The sequence below is a fragment of the Orcinus orca genome, chromosome 12 (genome assembly GCF_937001465.1).
Source record: "Orcinus orca chromosome 12, mOrcOrc1.1, whole genome shotgun sequence".
Lineage (NCBI taxonomy): Eukaryota > Metazoa > Chordata > Mammalia > Artiodactyla > Delphinidae > Orcinus > Orcinus orca.
This window is the reverse complement of record NC_064570.1, coordinates 82,293,520-82,314,776: the sequence shown is the minus strand read 5'-3', so window position 1 is coordinate 82,314,776 and position 21,257 is coordinate 82,293,520. Positions and strand designations below refer to the sequence as shown.

At 39.1% G+C, this 21,257-nt stretch overlaps 1 protein-coding gene across 3 annotated transcripts in view; it reads right to left on the bottom strand.

Moving 5' to 3' along the window:
• Window positions 1-21,257, bottom strand: part of LMBRD1 (LMBR1 domain containing 1) — a 122,136-nt gene that overhangs the window by 39,085 nt on the left and 61,794 nt on the right. For all 3 annotated transcript variants that reach the window (XM_033428719.2, XM_033428718.2, XM_004270130.4), the window contains exons 8-9: window positions 19,958-20,083; window positions 15,055-15,207 (exon numbers count right to left, since the gene is read on the bottom strand). In XM_033428719.2, the coding sequence (XP_033284610.1) occupies window positions 15,055-15,207; window positions 19,958-20,083 (279 nt within the window). The remainder of the gene's footprint in view (window positions 1-15,054; window positions 15,208-19,957; window positions 20,084-21,257) is intronic.

The following is a 21,257-nucleotide window of genomic DNA, read 5'->3' as shown; positions in this document are numbered from 1 at the left end:
GGTTAGAGGCACTGACCCTCTGCCCAGCCAAAAATCTGCATAGAACTTACAGTCGGCCCATTGCGATATCCAGATTCAACCTACTGCGGATGGCATGGTGCTGTAATATGTGCTACTGAAAATTAGCCATGTGTAGGTGGACCTGAGCAGTTCACACCATACTGTTCACAGGTCAGCTGTGTATATCTTATAAATAGATTATACCACAGCCTAGAAAAGTCTATATAACTGATAATATTCTTGAAATAGAGTACTAACAGCACTGAAGAAACTGTCATATAGAACTCTCTCTGTGGAAGGATGTGGTAATAAACATCGTACACTTCCTTGTACTCAAGTATGAACTTTATAGTATGAAAGGATATGTGTGAAATATGAAAGGATAGCATATGAACTTTATAGTAGGACCACAGAAAACAAGGAAAACAATGATTGGAACTGGGTCTCTAAGGAATAAAATTTCAGAATAAAAAAAGGGATGAAATCTATGTTTGGCGAGAGCCAAAAGGAAGATTCCTATTAAGTACAGTTAAGTGTTTCAGTTTGTCCTTTGCCTGGAATTGATAGGAATAGATGGGAAACATCATGAATGTTAAGGAGATTTTTCATCTTATTTCACATGATCGTTGAGTATATTTTAGAATTCTGACAGGATAAAAAAAGTAGAATAACAACCCATTATCCTACCCAGCATATAAAGATGAATCTGGAAATAAACTTTAGGACTGTGTTCTAGGGAACTCTTCAGTTCTGAAAGAGTGCCTTTAGAGCTCACTGGAAGAAGCAGCTTGGCAAGAGAGGACCAAAAAGACTATAGGCTTCCTGGTGGCGCAGTGGTTAAGAATCCGCCGGCCAATGCAGGGGACACGGGCTCGAGCCCTGGTCCAGGAAGATCCCACATGCCGCGGAGCAACTAAGCCCGTGCACCACAACTACTGAACCTGTTTTCTAGAGACCGCAAGCCGCAACAAAGAGTAGCCCCTGCTCGCTGCAACTAGAGAAAGCCTGGATGCAGCAACAAAGACCCAATGCAGCCAAAAACAAACAAATAAATAAATAAACTTATTTTTAAAAAAACACAAAAAACGACTATAGGCATCATTTGAAATAAAAACCCCTGCATGTATCCATTTTACATACGGGGTTTCACATGAGCATTCATTTATTTAAAAAAAGTTTCATTGCTAAATAAGTTTGAAGTGACTCCTTCATAGTAACAGAAGTTTATTAGTAGCAGGTAAAGGAGCGTACACAATCTTTTTCTACTAGGTTTGAGCATGGTACTTGATGCCTAAGTGAACTGGAGACAATATCCTTACACTGAGGAAACATATTACTTCCCAGTAGCCTGTTGATAAGAAATAGCTTGTAGCATGAGGTAGTACAGCTGCCAACTACCAATGAGCAGTAGAGGAACATGACCCAGAGACAGCAGGAGAAATTAACATTCCCCTCCCCTGATCCCCATTTTGGGGGAGGAAAAGAAAAGAAAATCCTTAACCACTTTCCCACTCCGTTGAGATGCATGACCCAGAGTTAGACTATTTAATCACAGCTACTTACAAAACAAAGAAAAAATATTAAAAAGATAAATGGTTTATAAAGACCAAGGAAACTGTATATATTTATATATAAGAACTTAAGTTAGTACTTCCAGAATCATGTCAGTGGTGACCACCCTGGGCTGACCTAAATGCTACATATTCCACACTAGCTATAGTGTCAGTTTTAAAATAAAAATTAAGCCAAAGAGATGACATCAGTAAAGGTAACAGAATAAGAACCTCTGAAAATCCTTTCCCCCCTAAAAGCAACGAGAAAACTGGCATAAATGGTCAGAATCAACTTTTTCAACACTCTGGAAATTAACCAGAGGCATGCAACAATCTAGGAGCATTTATTCAGGAAAAACGGCTGAATCTCAGTAAGAGCACAGAGCACTGTGGCATTCCGACTTGCTCTAGTACCAATCCCTCCTCTCTCGTGCATGGTAGATGGCCTGTAAAAGTCATAAGCCTGGTAGCACCTGCGAAAGCAGAAAGGGGCTGAAGTTCTTTCAGAGTCTCCTTCCCAGAGAACTGCCATTACTTGACCCGCCTGGTAATGGCATGGAAGAGCCCATTTGCAAGACTGTCTGTGTTCGGCCTGAACTGGAGTTCACACAGTGCAAAAATACCTTTTCCACAGGAGTGTCTGTCAAAAAATTACAGGCAACCAATGAACTTCATGGCCACAAGAGCTAGTCAATATCAGGCAAGAAATAAACTAACTAAAAAGATTAAAACGGAAACCTAGGGAATGAGATGTCCACAGGTGCTCTGAAAAGTTCCCACATATTCCTGGGAATGAAGAAGGCCCTGTGCATGCTCAGGAAAGACAGGAGAGGCCTAAATGTCCACTTGTGGTTGACCCTGAAGCTCTGTCTGCATGAGCAGTAAGTGCAGGAGAAGGCAGCACTGCAGTGCCAGCCTGGGTGCTGAACTCATGTCTCCACTCACACACAGCCCCTCAGCAAAGACTGGGAGACTTGCTGGTTCTAGGTGTTTAAGAAAATCGTCGTCCAGTTATTAACTAAAGTAACCAAGCAGAAACTTGGGTGACTACACACAACAAAGAATACAGACTCCATAGAATAATTCACAAAAGTCACTAAATAAACAACAACAAAGAGTAATAACAGCAAATCCAGGGGAGACTCTGATCTCCAGAGTTACCACATTATATTATTTAAAACTTCCCAGGTTTTAAGCAAAAAAAAAAAAAAAAAAATTAAAGAGACATGCAAAGCAGCAAGAAAGTATGACTAATAGAAGAAAAAAATCAATAGGCACTGTCCTTGAGGAAGTCCTTGAGGACGCTGAACTTACTCGACAAAAACTTTAAAGCCACTATTTTAAATATGTTCAAGGAGCTAATGAAAAGCATGTCTTAAGAACTAAAACAAATTATGAGAACAATTTCTCACCAAATACAGAATATCAACAAAGAAATGGAAATTTTAAAAAAGGAAGTGAATTGAAATTCTCAAGATGAAAAATATAAAAACTGAAACAAAAAGCTCACTAGAAAACAAAGTGAAAAGTTCAGCGGATTTGATCAGTCAGGAGAAAAGAATCATTAAACCTGAAGATAAATCGATTGAGATGATCAAGGCTGAGAACAGAATACGGCTCCTTGAGGTCACAGGACTGAGGCCTTCATCTCTTTGCTGGCTATCAGCTGGGAGCCTCTCAGTTCCTTGAGGGCATTCCTTTCCTGCATTCCTTTTCACATCCCCTCCATCCTCAAATCAGTAATGGCAGCTCAAGTCTTACATTCTGAATGTCTCTTTCTTACACTTTACTTTAGCACATCTCTCTGACTCTAGCCATGGAAGTTCTCTGCTTTTAAGGACTTGTGCTACTAGATTGGGCCCATCAAGATAATCCAGGGTCAGCTCCATATTTTAAAGTCTGTAACATTAATTGCATCTGCAAAGTCCCTTTTGACATTTCGTGTATATTACACTCACAGGTTCCAGGGATTAGGGCGTGGACATCACTGGGGGAAGACAGAGGCATTCTGTCTATCACAAAAAGTGATAGTGATTCTTTGTTGGATTTAATGTTTTCTGGCACGAATCCTACTTTGTCTAATAGCACGATCATTATCTACTTTTTTATTGTTTCCATTTGCTCAGTATATCTTTCAATACACATTGTTAGCCTTTGTGAATCACTGTTTTAGGATATAGTTATATCCTGCTTTCTGAGGAAAATTAAAATTTTTCCTTTTAATAGTGAGTTAGATCCATTCACATTTATTGATATGATTAACACGTTTTGTCTCAAAAATATCTTGTTGTTTGATAACTGTGTGTATATTTCCCGTGTTTCTTTCTCCAGTTAATGTGAATTCCTTGCTCTTTGATTTTTAGTTCTTTTGTTAGGAGGGTTTATATTTTTGTTCTAGTGTACTTAAATTTTCAAGTGCCCTTAGCCCCCATTTCCTTATTCATTCCTTTACTAAACAATTTATTAGTTTTTACGTGTCCAACCTATTGCCTACGCAGTAATCTATGAGAAATTCTACTTTTCTTTCTCTCCCTTCTTAATTACATTATTTCTATTCATCAGCACGTTTGTGCCTTATTCTCTGCCCTAGCCCACACTTTCTCTCCACAGACCTACAATATTACATGTTCACCATTTTTCCCTTCACTGATGTTTACGTTCTCACCTCTTAATTGGTCAAAGCTTGGCAACGAGTGGATTTCTCAAAAGAGCTCAGGGTACAGATTCTGTAACTGTTTTTCTAAAGGCTATTTTGGCTAAATATAAATTCCTTGGTTCTGCCAACTACAAACTGGCACTTGCCACCTGCCTCTATAAGGACTAGGTCACAAACCGCTGCAGCCGCTGACCTTCAACCCCCTGAAAGGAGCTCAGGGTGGAGATCAGGAGTGAGGCCCTCTGTGCCCTGGGAAAAACGGGCAGAACAGGTCTTCAGATGTTTTCAGGAGACAATGTGATGAGCCCGATTCCTGCATCTCCTCGTATCTAGAAAAGCACTAACATCATCACTGGTGACGTCTGCTCCTCAGGACCAGCAGCCAGCCTCTGCCTCAACGTGTGCTTGACTGCACGTGCCCCCTTCACTGACATCGTATAGAATACCGCCCTTCCCCCCAGCTCCTGCGAGCGGTTCCTCAGAGCTACCCGAGAGGCTGTCTCCAGGGCTATAGTCCGCATTTTGCCCCAAATAAAACTTAACTCACAACTCTCACGTTGTGTGTGTGTTTTTTTTTTTCAGTGGACAGTTCATACATTTTCATTGAGTTTGTTTGTTTGTTTGTTTTTAATGTTCCTCCATTCCTGCCTTGCTTTGTATGTTTTTTAAAAAGTCTAACAATGTTGCCCTTGTGAGTTGATTTTTTTTTCTTAGAAATCCTGAGGATTTTTCTTTAATTTTACTAGGAAAATTGCACATAAACTTTCCCAGGTACAAAGTGTCTATTTCATGTCTATTCATGAAATAGAATATGTGGTGCTCCAAGGACAATGGTGCCTCAAGGACAAAGGACGACACTGCTTGAAAAAGTGTCAGTGTTATACCCCCTACCGGACTCTTACTCGCCCTCCCCCCCATGTTGCCATGGTTATGAAATTCCTGAGCCCACCTGGGTGACACCCACCTGAGCAACGGGACCTGTCCCAAATAAGGAAAGGCATCTGCCCTGCCCCACTCCCACCCTACAGAAGGAAGGTATATGTGCCTTGACCAATCAGTAAATGAAATTTTTACCTCGGACCATCCCTTTGTTTTCTGGCTATAAAAACTGATCAACAGCACAAGTTCGGGCTCGACTCTCCCAGACTACTAGGAATTTGGCTCGCTGTTCTGGCACGACCCTTCCGTCTACTAAATCCTGCCTTTACATTCTGCCTTGTGTCTGGAAATTCTTTTCCAACCAGCGTTCGGACCACAACAGAATATTCATGACACGTGGATTCAGGTCTATTTATTTTTCAGTGTTTTGCAGGAGATTATGCATTTCAATATTCTGCTAATTTGTTTTGTTTTGCTACTGCATGGAAACCACTACACACAGGTAGTTTTTCTTTCTCTTTCATTTCAACACTCCTTTTCTGATCCTTTTTACTTCATCTTGTTTTCCTTCTCTTGGTTATCTTTCTGGCTTTCTTCAAAGCCTCCCCTTACTAAATTTTATTTGATTCTATTCTCCTTTGGACACCTTGGAATTTTGTTTTCATTTTTGAAATTAAGTGTATTTTCCTCCTATTTTCCCCTCTGAGTTCAACTCTCTTCATTTCTACCTGCTTTTTGGCCACTTCTGTTTTTGGTTTTTTAAATAGTGGTAAAATACAAATAACATAAAATTACCATCTTAACCATTTTTAAGTGTACAGTTTAGCTGTGTTAAATACATTCATGCTGTTGTGCAACCAATCTCCAGAATTATTTTCATCTTGCAAAACTGAAACTCTGTACCCATTAAACAACAACTCCCCGTACCTCCTGCCCCCAACCCCTGGAGACAACCACTCTACTTCCTGTCTCTATGAATCTGATTGCTCTAGGTACCTCATATACAGTATTTGTCTTTTTGTGACTGGCTTATCTCACCTAATTTTGGGGGGTTTAAGATCAATCTTAGGCCCACCTCCAAATCTTCTCTCTACCATGCAATTTTTCCCAGATTGTCTTTGCTTAACACAAAGTTTTGCAGTAAGAGCTGGAGAGAAAACTTGCTGGACTTGGGGATTTTTGTTGTTGTTTTTACTTATAAGTACAGTTGATTCTCGTTTGCAGATTTGCCATTTGCAAGCCCACTGCTCACTAAAATTTATTTATGACCTTAAATCAATACATGTGGCTCTTGGCAGTCTTTTGCAGATACATGCAGAGAGGTAAAAATTCTAAGTCACCGGATGCTCAAGTTCCTAGCTGAGGCTGCACCAGGCCACGCTCTGCTTTCTTGTTTCAGCTCTCACACCGTAAACAAGCACCCTGTAGGTGGTCTACTGAGTGCTACATTCTTTGCATTTTGTGTGCTCTTTGTTGGTAACTTTGTTGTTTAAAATGGCCCCCAAGCATAGTGCTGAAGTGCCCTTTGGTTCCTAAGACTAAGAAGGCTATGCTTACTGAGAAAACACATGTGTTAGTTTTGTTCAGGCATGAGTTATACTGCTGTTGGTCCTAAGTTCAATGTTAATGAATCGACATTATGTCAGTTGTTCTTAAACACAAACACATAACAAACAAGGTTATGTATTGATCAGTCACTGATATCCAAGACCCAGTCCAAGCGTTTCTACGCACTTGAGGCTTACTGCTACGCCAGTGTAAAGATGGGATAGGTCATTACCCTTCAGTATCCATACCATAATGTTACTGGTAAAGAGGAGCAGAATGCTCCACCCTAAAATATGCCTCTTTGGCATAAAGATTATTTTAAGCTATTTTTAAGAAACAGTAGAAACAGAAGCTCTGAAAACTGACACTGACAGTTACCCTTTTTAAGAGATATTTACATTTATAAGGGAAATCTCCATTTGTAAAGGTGGAAGAGGGTGATGACCAAATTTTCAGAAACTCTTATCAATGCAGAAGGCAACTACTTAAAGCTCGTCCTGTAAACAAGTATCTAGAAGAATAAAACACCTAGGGAGAAATTTAAACAAGGAGGCAAATGACTGATATACTCTACTTACATACAGTACTGGGGCGGGGGGGGGGGGGGGGGGGGGGGGTGGATTTTGCCACCAGAAAATGTGTCCCTCTGGCATGAGAATTAATCTCGGCTGATTATTTTTAGGAAACAGAAGACTCAGAGTCTTTCTTATTACCACCACGCCCACCCCACCCCGCAGCTGCCTAAAGAATTTAGATAAAGGGCCTGTTCCCAGAATAGAGTTGTCACCAGACGTGTCTGCAAGGAATAAGGGCCAGGCGTGGCAGGAAACTTGGCAGGGCCCGGAGCTCTGAGTCCACTCTGTTCCTTTGTCTCTCCTGGTCTAGCAAACACTTGTCTACCAAACATTGGCTTTTCCATCTCCATGTGAGTTGCCTTCCTCCCCGTTGAAGTCTCAAACCACTACCCCCAACATCCTCCTTTGTCTTTCACCGAAGGTGGTATTTAAGGAGACGGTTTCGGCTGTTTTGGTGAGTTATTCAGTTCTCCTGGGTCTCTCCCATGTGTACATGTTATCAAACTTTTGTTTGAATTTCTCCTGTTCATCTGTCTCATGTCAATTTAATTCTTAGAGGAGACAGAAGAACCCAGAAGGGAAGAAGAAAATTTCTTCCTCCCCTACAGCTGAAAACTATAAGACACTGCTGACAGAAATTAAAGGAGACATAAATAAATGGAAAGACATCCCATATTTTTGAAAGACTTAATACATTAATACTTAATACGGTTTGAAAGACTTAATACGTTAAAAATGACAATACTACTGAAAATGATCTACAGATTCAACGCAATCCCTATGAAAATCACAATGATGTTCTTTGCAGAAACAAGAAAATCCATCATGAAATTCATGTGGAATTTCAAGGAACCCTGAATAGCCAAAACAATATTGAAAAAGAAGAACAAAGTTACAGGACCCACACTCCCTTATTTCAAAATTTACTACAAAGCCACAGCGATCAAAACAGTATGGTGGGCTTCCCTGGTGGCACAGTGGTTAAGAATCCACCTGTCAATGCAGGGGACACGGGTTTGAGCCCTGGTCCAGGAAGATCCCACACGCCACAGAGCAACTAAGCCTGTGTGCCACAACTACTGAAGCCCACGCACCTAGAGCCCATGCTCTGCAACAAGAGAAGCCACCGCAACAAGAAGCCCTCACACTGCAACGAAGAGTAGCCCCCGCTCGCTGCAACTAGAGAAAGCCCACGCGCAGCAACAAAGATCCAACGCAGCCAAAAATTAATAAATAAATAAATAAATAAATAAATAAATATATATATATAAAAAAAACAGTATGGTACTGGCCTAAAGACAGACATAAAGAATGAAAACAGACCCTTGTCCTTCACTATATATAAAAATTAACTCAAAATAGATCAAAGATCTAAATGTAAGGGCTAAAACTATTAAACTCCTAGGGAAAAAACCTTCATGGCATTGTATTTGGCAATTATTTTTTGTATATGACACAAAAACATAGGTAACAAAAGCAAAAATGAACTGGACATCATCAAAATTAAAAAAACTTTGTGTATCAAAGGACATTATCAACAGAATGAAAAGGCAAGCCAAGAATAGGAGATTATTTACAAATCATGTATCTGATAAGGAGTAACATTCAGAATGATACTGAGCAAGGCCCTGTGGGTCTCCAGGGAACAAAGCCTTTCTGTGCCCCCCATTTCTCTGATTATAGGAAATAGGCTTCATTCAGCCTCCATGACCTTCCCCGACTTCCAATGGGCAGATTCAAGCAGTTGGTAATTAGGGAAGGGAGGGGATGGGAGACAAGGGAGAAACAAACAGTCAAGAGAAACAATAGTGCAGCCTTGGGGCAAGGTCCTGGTGTCCCAATCAATGCATACACACAAACGTATCTTTGAGCTGTTCTGTAGATACTGAAACCCCCTCCAAGTTGGAGAAGTTAATGATTAATGATGGTATGCTGCCCACAAGCATGCAGACCCCAGACCAGTTGGAACCTGAAGGCTGATGATGCTGACTCGGGCTTACCTCACCGCCAACCCATCAGAAGAATGCAAGCCCATCACTGCCTTGATCCTTATCACCTACCCGAAAGCAGGAGCCCTGACTATAAGACCTCTCCCTATTCCCCAGGGAGGGGGGCACTAGCGCTAGGCTGCTGTATTCCCTCTTTGCCTGTCAAAGAGATAAAGCTACTCTTTCTCTTTCCTCCAAAACTCTGTCTCTGAATTTCTAGTCAGCACCAGAGCACAGAGGGCCAATATTTTGGCAACAAGAATATTAAAAACAAACAAACAAAAAAACCCAAATAAACATTTCTCCAAAGTAAAGATACAAAGCCAACAATCAAGTGAAAAAGATGCTCAATGTCACTAATCGTTAAGGAAATGAAAATGAAAACCACAATGAGATATCACTTCACAACAATAAGGTTGGCTATTATCAAAACAAAGGAAAATAAGTGTTGACAATGATATGGATAAACTGGAACCCTGTGCCTTACTGGTGGGCGTGTAAAATGGTGCAGCCACTGTGGAAAACAATTTGTACGTTCTTCAAAAAGTTATACCAGGACTGACACAAGATCTCTCAATTCCATTTCTAGGTATATATCAAAAGAACTGAAAGCAGGGACTCAAACAGATACTTGTATACCAATTACCTTGGAAGCATTATTCACAATAGCCAAAAGTTGGAAATAACCCAAATGTCCACCAACAGATGGATGAATAAACAAAAAGATGAATGGAAAAACAAAATTGATATTATTCAGCCTTAAAAAGGAATGAAATTTTGATACATCAAAAATATGGATGGGGCTTCCCTGGTGGTGCAGTGGTTGAGAGTCCGCCTGCCGATGCAGGGGACGCGGGTTCGTGCCCCGGTCCGGGAAGATCCCACATGCCGTGGAGCAGCTGGGCCCATGAGCCATGGCCGCTGAGCCTGTGCGTCCGGAGCCTGTGTTCCACAACGGGAGAGGCCACAACAGTGAGAGGCCCGAGTACCGCAAAAAAAAAACAACGGATGATCTTTGAAGACATTATGTGAAGTCAAATAAGCCAGACACAAAAGGACATATAATTCACTTATATGAGGTAACTAGAATAGGAAAATTCAGAGAGACGGAAAAGAGAATAAAGGTCATTAGGGAATATAAGCTGGGCAGGGGTGAAACAGGAGGGAACGGGGCAGGGCACAACCTTTAAAAGAATGACAGAGCTGTTGGATATGACATAACCTGGTTAGAACCAACTAGGTTCAAGATGGCGGAAGATTCAAATTCCAGTGACACTGAGCCTCATTATACGCTCAACATAATACATTAGCTAAATGACATATCCACAGGTGCCATGATGGTTCTGAGGCTGACCAAAAAAATGTCAACAAGTGGGCGGGGCCCAATTCCTGGAAACTCCGCCCCTCCTCCAAGATAGTTGGAATAATACCCCCACTCCTTTCCTTATGAAATTACCCAGCCCATAAAAACTAACCATGCCATATTTCAGGGCCTCTCACCTTCTGAGATGGCCCACACTCTGTCTGTGGAGTGTGTTTCTCCCAGGACCATGCTTGCCTTTTAAGATGGACTGCATTCTGTCTATGGACCGTGTATCTCTCTAAATAAATGCACTTCTTACCTATCACTTTGTCGCTCACTGAATTCTTTCTGCGACGAGACATCAAGAACCTGAGCTTCATTAAGTCCTGAGACCAGGTATGTGATCTCAACTAAAAGACAGTGAGTTCAAGTCCCAGTCTGAGTCAGGTGGTTTCACGGGTATGGGGGGTGGAGGTGCAGAATGGAGAGTTCTTTTTGAATGTTCTGTTTGGGACGATGAAAGGTTCTGGAAATAGAGAGTGGTGACAGTTGCACAAGACTGTGAATGTAAGTAATGCCACACCAACAAATAGTTTAAATGGTAAATTGTATGTTATGTATGTTTTACCACAATAAAAAAAAAGTCTGAAAAAATAAGTGATAAAATTATGGACATGAATTTATAATATCTCCTTACAAATATAAGAGGTATAAATATACAATAATAGGTGTACATATAGTAAAATCTCAAGTTTTATTTAAAACCTAATGGATCTGTAGGTTACCCAGGCCAATTTAGCTGTACACACTCGAAGAATGCCCATCTGTCAGGGGCAAGTTTAATCAAGTGTCTAATGAAGATTAGACTGTATGCTTAGAAGTGTGCTCGGTATTATATATAAATGCTCTTTTAAGGACCCATTAACTTATTCTAATTAGATGCTTATTTTTATAAGTGCCTTCAACTCAAAACTAATTTTCTTCCTCGAGTTCCATGGCAGTATTCAAGAAGTTGAAAAATCTATATATAGAACTGTAACAATAGCAGCTGCAATTTTCTGAGCTGCTTACATCAAAAGGCACAGCATACATTATTTCATTTAATTCCCATAACAAAAGTAAGTACATAACTCCATTACATGAATGAGAAAGATGACGTGTAGCAAGGTGAAGTAACAAGAATTTATACGGCTGGTGAGGAGCAGAGCAAGGACTCAGCACTACATGTATGTGACAGAAAAGCCATGCTCTGAACCCCTGTGCCTCTGACATGAGACACACATATGCTAGGCAATCATGGAAGTGTGAAATCACAAGATCAGTTGCATCTTGGGGAGGGGGGAGCTACTCTTATGAAAAATAATTATAACATTTTCTTATAAAAAATGGCAAATTGTGGTGTAATTTAATACACTTTATAATAAAGCAAACATGGATTACATACAGCACCGAACACTACCACCAAATTTTGAGACAGACATAACTTTAAAGAAATTCTGCACCAGGAGCTTCTCAGAGGTGTCAAACGACCTCCAGCATGGCTGAGCAGTGCAGAGCGGGGAGCGGCCCTGTCTGCCTGCTCCCACTGGGACCACCGGGATGCTAATGTATGAGAAGCACGAACAGCACAGCTTCCCATTTTCTGAGTTACATCTGTATAATAAATCATTTTCATACTTCATGTGAGAAAAACTCATGTTAAAGCCTCAATTACATAACAGTAAGTTTGCATCCTCAGATTTTTCCATCAGGCATGACTACTACTAACTAATCCTAAGTGTTTCCTATTATTCCTAACTTAAAACCAGATAATAGGTAAGAATTCCAATCAGTATTCGAGAATACTGATTTATTTATATAACAGAAGGAATAAATGGTAAACTGACGGTACTGGAAGTTTTAGCCCGTGCAGTAAGGAGAAAAAAAATCGGAAATCTTATATTTGAAAGGAAGAAGTAAAACTGTCTTCTAGCACTGACATAATCATGTATATAAAAATTCCTTGGGAATCTATAATAAAGCTACTAGAACTAATAATTTAGCCAGGCTGCATGATACAAGGCCAATGTACAGAAACGAATTTCTACATACTAGCAACAAGTAATTGAGAATTGAAATTAAACAAAATAATGTGTAATATTATAAATGAAGATATAGATAAATTTATCAAAATACCTGCAAGACCTCTATACTGAGAACTACAAAACACTGCTGAGAGAAAATTACGATAACATAAATAAACGGAAAGATATCACGTTCATGGATTAGAAGAGTCAATATTAAGGTAACAATTCTCCCCAAATTCACCTACTGATTCAAAGTAATCCCAATAGAAATTCCACTGGGTGTTTTGCGGAGTTACGAGTCAATTCTAAATTTATATGGAAATGCAAAGGATCTAGCAGAGCCGAAACAATATTGAAAAAGGAAAACGAAACTGAAGAACTGACATGCTTGATTTCATGACTGATTATAAAGCTCTAGTAATCAAGTTTTAGCATAAGAACATGTAGATCAACGGAACAGAAGAGAGTCCACAAACAGAGCCACACATATATACAATCGATTTGACAAAAGTACCAAGGAAATTCAATGAGCGAAGGATAGTCTTGTCAAAAGAAAAAAAAAAGGTGCTGAAACAACTAGCTATCCATATGGAAAATAAAATAAACTTTGACCCCTAAGTCACATCATTCCACAAAATTAACTTAAAATGGACCACAAACCTAAAATATAAGAACTAAAACTATCATCTAGAAGAAACTCAGGAGAAAATGCTCTCTATAAAAACTTAAGAAACATCTCTTTGAATGACAGTGTTGAGACAACATAAAAGCAAGGCATAAACTAGGGGTCAACATTAAGAATACACAAATTTGACAAAGTACTTGATTCAGAATATACAAAGAAGTCTCATTACTCGCTCATAAAACAAAAACCTAACTTTCAAAGTGGCCAAAGATTTAAACAGGCCTTTGAGAAAAGATAAACAAATGGCCAATAAGAATACAAAAAGATGCTTAATATCATTAGTCACCAGGGAAATGCAAATCAAAACCATGAGGTAAGATCATACACCCATTAGAACAACTATCACAACACAGTTATAATATGAGTTGACAAGGATGTGAAGCAACTGGAAATCTCATGCTGCTGTGGGAATGCAGAATGGTGCAACCACTTTGAAAAATATTTCACTTATTATAAAGTGAAATGTATATTAAACATTAGACCCAGCAATTCTACTCCTAGGCATTTACTCAAGAAAAATGAATGAATGTGTAGATGTCTACACAAAGATTTGTACACAATGTTCACATCAGCATTAATCATAATAGCCTCAAACTGGAAACAACTCGAATCCCCACTAACAGGTGAGTGGATAAACAAATTGTGATACAGACACACTGGAATACTACTCAGCAAGAAAACAAAATGAACCACTGAAAAGAAATGCAGTAACATGCATGGTATCTCAAAAGCACTGTGCTGAGCAAAGAAGCCAGACAAAAGCCTATATATGCCATGACTCCCCAGAACACATAGAAGTAAACCTCAATGACAGAAGGCCATCAGTGGGTGGCTGGAGTCTGAGCTCAGTGGCACAGGGGAAGACATAAAGTAGCTTTCTGTAGTGATGTAGATCTTCTATACCTGCATGCCTACATTTGGCGAAATCAATCTGCACACTTAATAAAGTTGATTTGAAAGTCCCTCTAAACACAGGTACAGTGAAATGGCACAAAGCACTTTTGAAACAAGGCAGCTAATGTTAGTGACCAAGTTATAAATATTTATAAAGAATCTATATAAACAATTTAGAATTAAGTTAAGGGGTGAGCAGGGTTTCTTCATACCTTTGGTGCTATGAAGACAATCACCTTGGCAAAAGGGACCGAGGTGAGTCTTAAGAAAGGTTTAAAAGTGATACACAGTAGATCTAACTGATTATGGTATGTTTTTGAAGAAGTCTTTCAAAAGAGAAGCTTTTTAGGGTAAGCAGTCAGTGCATTTCCTCATTTCCTTTTGAATTATAAGAGGAAGACCACAGTCTGAAGAATTCAAGGCTAGCTAATGATGGTTTAAAAAAAAAAGGGAAATTAATGGTTTTCCATCTTAAATAATACTTTTACATACTTTCAGAAACATGCCACCTCACAGTGAAGCAAATTCTACTGAAATTTTCAATCTGAATATTGAAATCTGCTTATCTGAGAAAGGTCTAATATGGGTCCCAGATCTCCTACAGAAAAGTACAACCTTGTAAAACCAGGAGAATACCACATTACTTACCTACATTTTAATTTAAATCCCCCCAAACCTCTGTTATAATACTTACATGACACACGAGTAAATGAAGCTCAGAGAGGTTACGTACCTTGCCCAAACTACCAAATATCAGAGCTGTGATTTAAAACCAGATTATTTCAACTGCGAAACCCACGCTCTTAAGTTCCACGCTGCAATGCCTCACAAGGAGAACTCAGCCTCTCTGAGAGGTACTACAGAAACTTGGAAGAGTGACAGCATAATTTTGTAAAACCCCACTTACCTTCAGGGGACGCAGGGCACCACAGAATTTAGTCCACCAGCTATTTTCTATGAATTCTAAGTGCCTCTCTCTTTTCCTAAGTGTTCGTAACCTTTCTTCAAGTTGTTTTAAGGCGCGTTTATCCCTTGCTGGCAAAGGTCGACCATCTTTGCTCTGCAAATAACAGAACAAAATAAAAGTTTTTTTTTACCATTAAGGTCTTTATAAAGTACCCACCAGATTTAGCAGATCAGGTAACACAAATTTTTTTGGCTCGATTTGACTCCTGTGGCAAATTTACAAATTGGAAAAAAAAAAAAAGAACCCAACAACTTCTATGTGACAATACACATCTCTGAACCCAGATCAGTGTCAGAATGCGATGTGAATGTGTGTACATTTAATGCTGAACGTCCTCTTGATCCCCTTTTTCCAAATACCGTATATGGTAAAGTCATGTGGAGACAGATAAATATTTTTAAAAACATCCTTTTTATGAGGCACTTTATGTTCTTTGCTCAGTTATTCTCCTTCATCTCCAAATTCCTCATCCTATCCCTTGTCTTAACATATCCGGTCCTACGTTCTCTCTCCTTTTGGTCGAGCGACTGTGTTACAGTGTATCTGAGCTGAGGCTTCTCAGCCCCTGACTCAAACACCAGCAGAGTGATGCAGTACTCGTATGCGGTGTGCACAGGTTTTTATAACAATCGCTAAGAGCTAGCGCTTTCTTATTCTCTATTTACATTTGCAAATGAGTTATGTTTTCTTTGGCTGGCCTACCTGACAGATAATTCTCATCTATTTTCATATGATATTTACCGTAACCATGAGCAGTACCTTTCTGTGGCGTCCAAGTGACACTTTCCCACTCGAACTCCCATAAGTGTCTGCCCATAAGTGTCTTCAACTCGGTACAATAATAAACCACAATAACAAGACAACTGCTAAATACTAAAAAGGTGAAATATAAATTTGTTTGCTTTTATTGAAGGACCAAGAAAATATTTACAGGGGACAACATTTTTCTTTCTTTCTTTTTTTTTTTAAGTTTTTGGCCAGGCCATGCGGCTTGTGGGATCTTAGTTTCCCAACCAGGGATTGAACCCCCAGGCCCTCAGCAGTGACAGAGTTGAGTCCTAACTACTGGACTGCCAGGAAATTCCCGGGACGTTTTTAAACTGCAAAAGCGTTAATAATTAGAGTGTTAAAATCCCTATCAAGGTTTAAATAGGATGCTGGGGGACACGCCGGCCAGTGCTCTGCAGCACAGTCCAGAGCAGCATCAATGTGGAATAAGGGACACACGCATTGTTCATTATTTCTATGTATTTCTTGTCCGGGCAGACAGCCCAGATACCCTTTCATAAGGGGATGTCAGGGTCACAGCGACCTCTCCACAAGAGGGCACTGCAATGCTCTGTTCCTGATCGTGTTGCTTCCCAAACGTCACATGCATAACAATCAACAGGAGGGTCCATTCAACGCAGGTTTCTAGACCCTACCCCGAGAGAACACGACTTAGTTAGGTCCCGGGTGGGGCCCGGAATTTGCATTTCTGCCAAATTCCCAGGAGATGCTGATGCTACTGGTCCAGAGACCATACTTTGCATACATGGGGCTATTATTATTATTTAACTATCTTCACTGCTTTAGGTACACTGGTTATTATCAAATTGTATCCCTTACAGAAGGGTATTTTCTGAAGACCAGAGGAATAAGACATCTCCCTCCAGAAGACAGATCCAGGCCACGATACTTCAAGCGTGTGGTACTTTGTATCTTAACTACACAATTTTTCTCAAAACTGCCATTCTAATATCAAAAGGATACCAACAAGGTAGATTTATTTCACTGCTGGCGTTCCCTATTTCAGGAAAATAATTTTTTAGTAAGCTGATTTAAGGGTCCACTGAAAACACACTCAAATTATCTGCCCATTTGCCGAAGCATCAGTGGGATGAATGGAGGCCCGCTCTGCTGTACCAACTGTCTAAACCAAAGTAAGAAGAACTGTGGTCAGACAGACACCAGGAGAGACACCCAGCAATCAACCAATTATTTCATTTGAAAAAAAAAAAAGGAAGTTACACAGCATATAAACAATATCCTTTGTTGGAAAAACAGTAAAACGTGAAAGCTGCCCATCCCACGGTCCCCAATGACCACCCCCTCTTCTGTGGTTATCGCTGTCGCAGAGACCATGCATATCTATGTGTCTACATGTGTCCCTCTGTGTAAACATACTTATGTTTTTTGTTTTACATAATAGGTAACATTTCCTGTGCCTTATTCTCCTTAAATCTTCCAAATAAAACTCTGAGGTTGATAACAGCTTTTTTTTTTTTTTTTTTTTTTTGCGGTACGCGGGCCTCTCATTGCTGTGGCCTCTCCCCTTGCGGAGCACAGGCTCCAGACGCACAGGCTCAGCGGCCATGGCTCGGACCCAGCCGCTCTGCGGCATGTGGGATCCTCCCGGCCCGGGGCACGAACCCGCGTCCCCTGCATCGGCAGGTGGACTCCCAACCACTGCGCCACCAGGGAAAGCCCGATAACAGCATTTTATTCATTTATTAGATGAGGAAAATAAGGCCCACAGATATTACCTACATAATCAGGAGAGCCAGAATTTAAACTGAGAAAGTGTAACTTAATTTCATAAGATACATTCTCTAAGCTATATAAATCTACCTCATTCCTTTTCATCATTGCACAGCACATTATACCATGATATTTTAATTTAACAAATACCTTATTTTTGAACATTTAGATTACTTTCTTTTTTGAGGGGGCAGGGACATGAATATCCTTATTCACCTGGGTACAAGCGCATACATACAATCCAGTGAGATAGGCTCCTAGACATCTGCTGGATTAAAATTTAATTATTAAAAGGTACGTTGTTTGTGCATTTATGTGTACAGGCGCATGTGACAACATTCAGTGTTCTTTTAAAAGCTGTATATTTTATATTCCCTCAAACAGTATTCCTATCCCCAAATTCTTATCAACCCCTGACGAAGGTAAAAAATTTAAAGACTTCTACAGGATAAAAAAATACTGAGTTGCTCAAATTACCAGCCATCCTGGTTTTAGCAATAAAAGTCCCCTCATGTTCTGGAAAACTCCTCAGGTCCCACACAAACTGGGATCTTACTCAACCTACTCATTACTAATGAGCTGAAGTATCACTTCGTATTTTCACTGAAGAGTTTAATTTCTCCTTCAGTAAACTGTCTATTTAGGTCTTTTGTTCATTATTTCTATGTATTTCTTGTCTTTTTTTCTTCTTGACTTAAAGATGCTCAGCATATATCAGCTATATTGCAGATTATTTCCTCTCAAATTATTGTTGGTTCTTTAAATTCCTTTTTGGTGCCACTTTTTTTGGTACATAAATTTAAAAACATAAAAATTTAAAGCTCACCAGTTGCTCAATTTGCACTCGAGTTCTGAGTCTTATTTAGAAAGGTCTTCTACATACCAAAATAAAATTTGATTTTCACTTTCTCCTAATGTCTTGTAAATGTTATACTGGATTTAAATTCTGAGTTTGTTTAGTATATGGTAGGAGGTTTATAAAGATTTCATTTTTTATCTTTTATAGACTGTATTGAATTTCCACCTAAACGTATAAAAACTGTCGTCTCTACAATATTGAATCTTCCCAAGTAGGAACAGATGAAGTTCTCCATTTATTTCAGTCTTCTATTATGTATTTCAATAAAGTTTGTAATTTCCACCAGGAAGATTCTGACATTTCTTATTATTCTATAGTTCACAGGTATTGGAAATGAGGTCATTTTCTATTACATCCTCCACCTGGTGAATGATCCTGTACATTTGTATCTGGACACCTTGATGAACTCTTGTTAGGTCTATTAATTTGCCAGTTGGTTCTTTTAGATTTTCTTGGTAGAGGCTATCTGCAAATAACAGAAGTTACTTCCCCTCTTCTCTCCTCTCCCTTCCACAGTTACCCCTACGTTCTTTTCTATCTGACTAGGAATAGGATACGAACATCCCTGTCGTATACGTGCCTTTAGTGAGAATGTTTCTTTCTTTAGGTACGATGCTCATGGTAGGCTTCCTTTGCTAAACAACTTCTTTTCTTCCAATTTGGTAAGAATTTTCTCTAAACATCGTTAACTACAAATTGACTCTTACCAAATACTCTTTGGCATCTATTAAGATGTTTATGTTTCTCATCTATTCTCAATATATTAAACTACTTTATTTTCTAACATATCATCCTCGCCATCCTGGGGTAAACCTAATCTTATAATTATGAAATATTCTCTTATTACAGCATAGTTTTTGAATTGCTAACATTTTTATTTATATTAAATTATTTGCCTGTACTTTCGTAAGAGAGCTCAGTAAACAGTTTTCTTTTTGGTGTGCTATTACCATCTGGTTTCTGTCTCAGGATTAAAATAGTTTAATAGAATAATTAAGAAAACTTTCCATTTTTTCCTATGTTCTATAAATAAGATTTATCTGTTACTTGAAGGTGACAGAGGAAGAAAAACTTGATTGTGTTTTTAGAAGTACATTTAATTGGCAAGTGGTTACACGTAATCTTATCTTATTCAACCAGTACATAAAACTTTAACGTAAGTGATACAGTGAAATCTGATATTACACATGGAATCAGCATACCTGGGAACTAGCAAGGTCTTCATCATATGCAAGTAGAACTTTTGTGTTTCAGTTGTTAGAACACTGATAGAAATTCTCACACTGTCAGTGTCCTACATTTCGCAGAAGACAATTTTTTAAAAATAGGGTTCTTCAAGGATACGTTGAACAAAAACTCAAACAATGTCAAAATATGGGCTTAGCAATGTCTAAGTCACAACACAGAGCAGCTCGAAGACAAAGTACTTTTACGCTCCCCGGTTACGATAAAACATCAAGTCACCTTCGATTTAATCGTTTGGATGTGCTGCTCCACTTCCTCAATGTCTTCAGTGTTTTCTAGACGTTCGTAAGCAGCGCTTCTAGTGCCTTTGATCAGATTTAGAGGCAAAGCCGACATGCCATAGGCCTGAAAGAACAAAAGGAAAACACGTTCTGGTAATACTGTTTTATTTCATATATTTTTTGGCTGCGCCACGAGGCTTGCGGGGTCTTAGTTCCCCAACCAGGGATCAAACCTGGTCCCCTGGCAGTGAGAGCGCCAAGTCCTATCCACTGAACCACCACGGAATTCCCTAGTCATACTATTTTAAACATATTATACAGAATTTTCAGGTAAAAAATGTCCTTTTAAGTAATAACAAAATGAGTAAGCAGTTGTGAAGGGGACAGTCATTGAAGAACAGAGGATATGGGAGTGAATCATGATTATATTGCCTCATAATTTTGTTTATTTCATATTTAGTTACATAGAGTTACGTCTGTAATACTATTCCTAGAATAGGTAATATCTATTTTTCAAAGGACAAGTTATAAAATTAATGGAAATATAATACTTTATCAAAGTAATAACTCACAATTTCAGGCTAATCAGGGGTTAAGATAGTATGAATCAGTAGAAACAATTTATAAAATTATTTTCTATGGAAAAACCCAATTTTATCCAAGTGTATATAGTAAACCCGTAGTAAAATGTAAGTATTTTAACATACATGTTATTTGATTAGCATACCAATGATCTGTATGTAGTTTATTTGTAAGTTCTAAATATTTACAGTCTTTTCACTAAGTATTTTAAATATAATTCTTACAAGAAATTCTAAAATATTAATGGGCATTAAAAATAAACATATTATTTTCTATTACCCAATTCTATATTAGCCAGTCCCAAATGTGAAATTTTATTGTAACTATTAAAAACACTCAATGGCAACTGCCATGTGGCCATTATTCAAAATCGTTACTGACCTTAAATCCTTAGAAGCAAAACTGACAACTACCACCTCTTGGTTGCAGCAACGGGCTCTAAAGTAGACACACCATGTATTTAGATCCTTCCACTTTCTTCCTGAGAACACAGCCAAACCACTTCAGCCAGCCTCCCTGAAGTTAGGCGGGGCCATGAGACTGAGCTCAAGCAATGAACGTGGGCAGAAGTGATAAACGCTACCTCTTAGGCTTAACCCTGAACTCTAAAGTATCCTGAGTAATCCTGCATATTTTCTCTCATGCTCTCTGCTACCTGGCTGTCAACTCCCAGGATGATCTCAAATATGTTTAGTGTCGATTTTAATCACTTCAAT